At 42.7% G+C, this 8,356-nt stretch overlaps 1 protein-coding gene across 1 annotated transcript in view; it reads left to right on the top strand.

Moving 5' to 3' along the window:
* Nucleotides 1-8,356, top strand: part of IL21 (interleukin 21) — a 24,647-nt gene that overhangs the window by 14,936 nt on the left and 1,355 nt on the right. Inside the window, exon 4 of the mRNA XM_012650401.1 lies at nucleotides 5,673-5,813. Within this exon, the coding sequence (XP_012505855.1) occupies nucleotides 5,673-5,813 (141 nt within the window). The remainder of the gene's footprint in view (nucleotides 1-5,672; nucleotides 5,814-8,356) is intronic.

Genomic DNA, 8,356 nt, shown 5'->3' with positions numbered 1-8,356 from the left:
AGTCAGTACAATTGTCTTTTGTGATTCCCTGGAAACCCTTCATTCAATAGTCCTAGCAGAAAATAAAAAGATGATCCTTGGTTTCTGGGACCATATAGTTTTTTTTCACCTTATATGGTAAAGATGATTTTCTCTTCTTACCTGCTTTCACTGAAATGGAACTGTCCACTTTCCATCCCTACCTCAAGGATATAACTTCCTCTGCAGCCCTCCCAAGTGTCCGGCATGTTCAAGAGGGGTTAAAGCTATCCTTCCCGATGCCCACTGCCACCATGACGTGCACTCCCGTGCAAAACTCCTTCCCGCACCAGTCATATGTGTTCCTGTTGTTTTAAATACTCCTTATATGTTGTTGACCCTAAATCTATAGCTAAAGGCTAGAACTCTCTGCTAATTCTCAGGATCATATATCCAACTGCTCCTGGGAGATTTCTATCTTTAGCCCCAGGCCCCTCACTTTAACATACCAAAATTGATCTCATCACTTTCCCCTACTTTCCTAACTAATCTTTTTCAAGAGTTCCCTAATCTTAATTGACGGAACCACATCCTCCCAGCTTCCCAGACTCTACCTTCTCCCTCACTCACCATAAACAGTTGGTCACTGCACCTTCTTATTTTTATATTTTAAATTCATTCTTTTTTCTCTGCTCTCTCTGCCATCACCTAATTCAGGGTCTCAGCTCTTGTTGCAATGGTTGAAATAACTTTCAGTTGGGGTTCTAGCCTCTCATCTTCTACTTTCTCCAATCAACCTCTGCATGGTCACTGAAGTGACATTTTATAAAACTCAAGTCTGATTACATTTTTCCCTTAGTTATTCCTTTAGAACAAAGCCCTGGCCAGAATCAGGGCATGTAAGAGTCTTTATCATCTGCTCCACTAAGCTCCCAGCTTCTCTTCACCTTTGTACTTCACATTCCAGCCAATCCAATCTGCTTCTAGTTTCCTAGACACACCATGTTGTCTCATTCCTCTGTGCCTTTGCACTGGCAATGACCTCTCCCTAGAATATTACTCCTCCACCCCCTCTTAATGCTCAGAAAAGCCTCATGTGTCCAATAATATTCAACTTAGAAATTATCTCCTCTAGAAAGGTTTCCATCACCATCTTACTCTATCTCTGTGATGGTGCTAACCTTTTCCCCCTTTCAGAATTTAAGCATACTTGGATTATCAGTGAATTATGGTGAATGCAAATTTATTGATTCATATATTGTTTCCCTTTCCAGAACATAAGCCTCTTTGTAGAAGGAACTGCATCTTGCTAACACAGTGCCTCATATATGGTAAATAACACACAGAAAACAAATGCTGGAAAAATTGAATTGAACCAAACACAAAACACATGATTTAGTCATTGCTGCCCTCCTTGACATCTCTTTTACACGCTGAATCCAATTTTCGCCAAAGCCAGTCAACTCTGTTTTCAAAATATCTCTTGAGTCCAATCACTTCTACCTCCAGCTTTCACAATGTTGGAGGCTACCACACTCTCTCACTCAGAAGATTGTAATACCTTCACAAATACCTTTTCTGCTTTTGTCCTTGCCCCTTACCAAAATGTACCTGCAACAAAACAACATGAATGGTTCCCTTTAAAAGCCAATCAGGGTATGTCACCCCTCAGCTCAAAACCTCCCAATGGCATCCACATCATTCAGCGTAAAGCCTGAGTCCCACAACAGGGCTACATCATCTCTTCTGCCCGCCACCTCTCTAATCTCCTTTTCACTCTTCTTACATAGCTCCAGCCACGCAGGCATTCTTTCCTTTCTCCAATACTCCAGGAACACTCCCACCTGAGGCATTTGCACTTTTTGTCCCCTCTGTCTGGAATGCTCTCCTGCCAAGTGTCCGCGTGTCCTTTCCCTCACCTTCACGACCTCATCCGACTGTCATTTTCTCCACTAGGTCTTCTCTGACTACTGCCCTGTTTTAAATTGCAGCACCACCGCTCCAAACACCCCTGCTTTATTTGCCTTCATAGCACGTACCACCGTTATGTTTTAACCATTTATGTATTGATTGTCTCTGTCCTCTACTAGAATGTAAGTTCCATGTGGGAAGGGATTTTTTTCTTTTGTGTTCACTGCTATATATCTGGCAATTAGAACAATGCCTTGTACGTAGAACAAATTCATTAAATATTTGCAGAAAGAATTGGTGGGCTCTGCAATGGCTGGCTTTGGACTTCCCCCACAGGAATTTAATTACCAATGCATAATTTGCCTCCTCTTTATTATGCAATTTGTGTGCTATTGATTTTTTTCCTTTATAGCTCCATCCTAATCTCTGAGTATCTTGTATCATCTGCAAATTTTCCCCCATCCTCTTATCAGATGTAACCACACCTGTTCTTTATTTTTGAAATTGGCCTTTAGCATTCTGAAATTTGAAAGATAAAAATGGAAACATTCTCCCACTTATCATTAAAATTTTAGCAAAAAATATTTTTCTAAAGAAAACTTCTGGATTTTTATAGTCTAGAGTTCTTTTATTGGTAAATGAAACCCTTGATGTTTTCTAATCATACAACCAACACTCTTCCATATACTATCTCCTTCCCCCTTATAAAAATAGAAAATTCAAAGCATCTATACATCCACTTATATCTCTGTACCCACCTATGCCTCCCCGCCTTTCAGGATATCCTGCCTTTTGGGACCAGGCCAAGGTATAACCTCCATGTATTAATTTGCAATTTTGCCTGCTTGAAACATACCTCTGCCTTTAAAAACTGGCTTGAAAGCCATGAGGGAGTCCAGGTCTTGCGCATTAACTGCCCACACTCCTTGCTTGATGCCCTGCAATAAAGCCTTTTCCTCCTGCCACAACTCTCTGCTTCAGCATTTGGCTTTGCTGTGCCAGGCAAGTGGATCCCAGTTTGGTTCAGTAACAATTTATTGGCACCTGTAGATGGGACGAAAGTCCAGTGGGTGTCTTGCCCATGGCACATCAGCCCCTGGCCACAGCCACCCTTGGACCTCTTGCAGCAGCTGCCTGAGCCCTTTTTACTCTGGGACAATCCCGTGTGTTTGGCTGCTGACCAGGCATCGCTGGCCTGTGGTGCCTTTATTTTGCAGCGCCAGAGAAGGCACTAGGCTTGTAAGATGTCTTAGGTGAGTGGCAGATTCATGTGTAATGACTCCAAGGTATTCTCCTTTTGGACCCTTGGCTCTGCTTTGTCCGAGCACCTGATTTCGTAGAGGACACCCCTTAAAGAGCTAAAGGGACTGTGACCTTGAGAAACTACATTCGATTTGCTTGAAACTTTGCTTTTGATTTTAAAATTCTGAATTGAGAAGCCTTGTGTCTGTCTTTGCCTTGTCACATCTATGTGGGGAACCCCAAAAGAATCACTACCAAAAGCTCAGTGGGCCTGCCTCAAGGGTAACCACTTTGTCTGTTTTGCCAAGTTAAAACTCGGATACTGAGCAGAGTAACTGGTGCTTGTCTTTGTTACTTGTGTAGTATAATTTTGTCTCAGCTGATATGAGAAATACTAATTCGATTTCTTCTTGTAGCTCATTGGGGTATGTTGCAGAATTGGGCCATTTTCAGCTTTAAGCCCATCAAAAAGAAATACTCCCTGGCCACAGTGTTCCCTAGGGTCCTGGGAAAGGTGGCCAGTACGTGGATCTTTAAAGTATGTTACAATATTTAAGTTGGAATTGTTTTGCAAACAGGAAGGTAAATGGGATGAAATTCCATATGTCTAAGCCTTTATGCTTTTATACCAAAGTGAGGCAATTCGAAGAAAATATAATTTGCTTAAAATCATGGCCCAAAGAGATGCCTCTAAGATAGAAGAAGTAAAGAAGGTTTTACCCAATTCTCAAGAATTGGAAGATGACTTAATGCTTCAACAAATTAATGTGCCCAATGTTCCCCCTCTACCTTACAGGGGTCAGGGTAGGGGAGCCGGGGCAATGGTCCCTCCAATTCAGCAGAAATGGGAACCCCTATTACCACTGCTGGACCAGGAAGTAACAGTGATATAGACAGGCCAGAAGGAGGAATGCTCTCTCCTACACACACCCAACAGGACACTTATTCAGTCAGGAAGCAACTCTGGTTCAGGCAGGGCATTTCCCATTAAGGCAAATACCTATTGGCAGAATCAATGCCCAGGGTCAGCACACCCTGTTCTCAATTTCTGACTTATACAACTGGGAAAATAACATGCCTACCTATGGGGTGACCCAAGAAAGATAGAAAATTTGTTCTCCTCCATTTTTGCTACCTATAATACTAATTGGTAGATGTGCAAAATTTGCTAAATATACTGCTTACCACTGAAAAGCAGAGAATAGTCCTAGGAATGCCAGGGAAGAAGCTGACTGGCCACATGCCGAGACTCCTGGATATCTGGTCTGAGCAGCGGCTGTGAGTCTGTCTCAAGCACAGACCCGGAATGGGATCTAAATCATGGGGGGCAAGCCTGCTTAGAGCATCACAGAGATTGTATTTTAGCAGACTCAGAAAAGGGGTCCTAAAGCAGCATAGCTTTAATAAAGTTCAGGAATTATGACAGAGGTCAAACAAAAATCCATCTGAGTTTTTGGAGAGAATTTTTTTTTTTTTTTTTTTTGAGACAGAGTCTCACTGTGTTGCCCGGGCTAGAGTGCCATGGCGTCATTTTAGCTCACAGCAACCTCAAACTCCTGGGCTCAAGCGATCCTCCTGCCTCAGCCTCCCGAGTAGCTGGGACTACAGGCATGCGCCACCATGCCCGGCTAATTTTTTCTATATATTTTTAGTTGTCCGATTAATTTCTTTCTATTTTTAGTAGAGACGGGGTCTTGCTCTTGCTCAGGCTGGTTTCGAACTCCTGAGCTCAAACAATCCGCCCACCTTGGCCTCCCAGAGTGCTAGGATTACAGGCGTGAGCCACCGCGCCCGGCCTGGAGAGAATTTTTAAAGCATGTTGGCATTAGGTAGATCCTGAGGCCCCCAAGAACCTCAAATTAGTTAACGTGACTTTCATTAGTCAAAGTGCTCCTGACATTCAGAAAAAGTTGCCACAACTGGAAGGTGACCTTGGAATGTCTATTTCTCAGCTCATAGAGATTGCCTTTAGGGTGTTCAGCAACTGGGGTTAGGCATTGGATAGTAAAGAGCAACGGAAAATGGAAAAGCAGGCACCTCTGCTGGCTGCTGCTCTGTCTGGAATGCCTGAGGTGAAAAAGCCCACCAGAAAGGTAGGCCCCCAGAAAGGGCATCCAAAGGTGGGACCCAACAATGTGCCCATTGTAATCAAGAGGGCCACTGGAAAAAGGACTGTCTTCGTTCCAAAGGCAATCCTAGGAGGAAGAAGAAAAGGCTTTACTCATGCCAGAGGTAGCTGAGAGTGATCAGGAATGGTGGGCTTCTGGAGTCCAGTAGGGAATCAGGTACATTTCCCATGTCCCACCTGGAAACCCAGGTAACCGTCAATGAGAAAAAGACAAATTGATTTCTTCACTGATACTAGAGCCACTTATCCTGTCCCAAATACCTAAATAACAAAATTGTCTCTCAATACTATGATTGTCACAGGGGTGTCTGAAACACCTATGACAAAGCCCACCTTACTACCTGTGGACTGTCAAATGGGCACAGTCAACCTAAGTTTCTTGTACACGCCAAAATGCACCAGGCCTTTGTTGGGATGAGACTTGTTAACTAAGTTAGATGCCACAGTAACCTTCACTCCAAGAAAAGGTTACATCGAAGTGCTGCCAGAGCAAGCTCGTTCATTCCAAGCTGCCTTCCTTGACCAAGGGGCAGAAAAATTCACCGTCAATATTCCCAAGAGCATCTTAAGACAGGTAAGCCAAGACTCTTGGGCTAATGGGAGGCTGGGAAAAGCTAAGACCGCTATGCCAGTATGGGTAAAGCTAAAACTGGAGGCAGAATCCCCGAACTTAAAACAATATCCTCTGAAGGACCAGGCGAAAAAAGAGATGCAGCCTTTAATTGCTGCCTTGCTAGGATTCCAGCTCATTAGGCCACATGGATCCCTGCACAACACTCCCATCTTACCTGTTAAAAAATCCAGTACCGAAGAGTATCAGTTCGTTCAGGACTTAAGGGCCATAAATCAAATAGCAGAGGCCGCTCACCTGGTTGTTCCAAACCCCCACAACGCTGCTATTTTGTTGGGAGACTTCCGTTAGTTCACAGTATTAGACCTACAAGATGCATTTTTCTGCATCCCCTTAAGTCTCAAATCTCAAGAACTCCTGACTTTCGAATGGGAAGGTCCAGAAACAAAGAGTAAACACCAGTATTACTGGACTGTGTTTCCACACAAGTTCAAAAACTTCCCCACCTTTTTCAGGGAAGTGCTGGCAAGAGACTTATGCAAACTCCAGCTACAAGAGGGGACTCTCCTTTAATATGTAAATGACATATTGATAGCAAATAAAACTAAAAAATGCTCAGATAAAAATACTGTAGCTATCTTAAATTTCCTGGCTGAGAGAGGCTACAAGATGTCCCAAAAGAAAGTGCAAATTTCTCAGCTCCCAGTACAATATCCAGGATTTAAATTAATGAGATAGAGTAATTTGCTCCCCAAGCCCAGGAGGTGGTAACTAGCAAGGTCTCAACCATCAAAAAACAATTATGAGGGTGTTTAAAAATGGCTGGATTGTACCATATATGGATACCTAATTTCAGGTTGATGGCAAAACTCCTATATAGTTCCTTGAAAGAAACCGAGCATGAGCCTTTAACGTGGACTGGTGAATGCCAAAAAGCCTTTCAAATGGTTAAAGAGAAATTGTTAACAGCTCAGGCTTTAGGACTGTCAGATTTAAGAAAGCCATTCGATCCGTTTGTACACAAAAGACAAGGAATAGGGTTGGGAGTACTTACTCAAAATCCAGGGGATGCTAAACGTTCTGTGGTATACATTTCAAAGACTTTAGACATCATAACCCAGGGATGGCCAGTGTGCCTTTGGGCAGTGCCTGCCACCTGTGACTTACTGCAAGAAGCTGAAAAATTCATCTTGGGGCGGCCCGCAATTGTCCATACCCCACATTGTGTGTTACCACTGTTAGAGCAAAACAGTGGTTATTTCAGGACAGCTGGGAAGATATTCTCTTGGATAATCCAAATGTGATGCTAAAAACAGTGTCCACCTTAAACTGTGCTACCCTGCTTCCTAACCCATTAGAGGAACCTAGGCATAAGTGTTTGCAGATTATTAAACGAGTCTACTCTAGCCGCCCTGACCTAACATATGTGCCGCTAGAAGAACCAGGTCTAGAGATATTCACGGATGAAAACAGTTTCATAGACCAGGGAAACCAGAAAGCTGAGTATGCAGTGGTAACTTTGCAAGACATCATAAACGCTGAAGCACTGACACCAGGTACATGAGCCGGAAGGCAGAACTAATAGCCCTCACCTATGCCCTTCACTGAGAAAAAGGTTAAAAGATAAACATTTACACTGATTCAAAGTATGTCTTCTCTGTGATACATACACATAGGGCTATTAAAAAAAGAGAGAGAGGGATATTGATATTGGGGTAAAAGAAAATCAGACATGCACAGAAAATCTTAAAATTACTAGGTTTAGGTTAGAACCTAAATAAGTGTCAATCATACATTGCCCAATCCAACAAAAATAGGTCTGTTTAATAGTTCATGAAAATAATAAAGCAGACCAGGCCATTAAATTAGCCACCCAGACCAAAACTCTCATTGCTATGGCCCAAATCCCACATACAGACTTGGCCATGTTTTGTCCAGCATATTCTCCAGAAGATTTAATATTCACACAAGAGTGGGGTTTCAATGTAGCAGCTCTAAAACCCAATTCTTTGCTTATAGCCAGCAAGGAACAATCCTGATCCCTGAGGTTTTAATAAAAAAAAAATAATTCAATTCATCAGAGCACCTACTATGAAAGAGATGCCATGCTCAGGTGGATCCAGAATCGCATCATAGTCCTTATCTTCAAAGGACCACAGAAAAGGTTATATAAAAATGTACAATCTGTGCCAAGAACAATTCAAAATCAGGTCCACCTGCGCCATAGGGGATCCAAGCAAGAGGTGATGGACTGGGCGAAGAATGGCAAATAAATTTCACTGTAATGCCAAGAGTTAAAACAAAATTTAAATATTTGTTAGTAATAGTATACACCAGATGGATGAAAGCCTTCCCCTTGTGTACGGAGAAAGTTTCAGAGGTAATAAAAGCCTTACTAAAAAAAAATTATCCCCAGATTTAGATTGCCATTCACCATCCAGAGTGGTAACAGGAGTGCCTTTATTGATGCTTATTGACATTGAGGTATCCAAGCAGCTGGGAATTAAATGAAAATCACCTGCCTCTTGGAGACCACCCCTCCCCCC

Source organism: Propithecus coquereli, unplaced genomic scaffold (assembly GCF_000956105.1).
Source record: "Propithecus coquereli isolate 6110/MARCELLA unplaced genomic scaffold, Pcoq_1.0 Scaffold323, whole genome shotgun sequence".
NCBI lineage: Eukaryota > Metazoa > Chordata > Mammalia > Primates > Indriidae > Propithecus > Propithecus coquereli.
The sequence above is the reverse complement of the archived record's forward strand: the minus strand, read 5'-3'. Positions and strand labels throughout refer to the sequence as shown.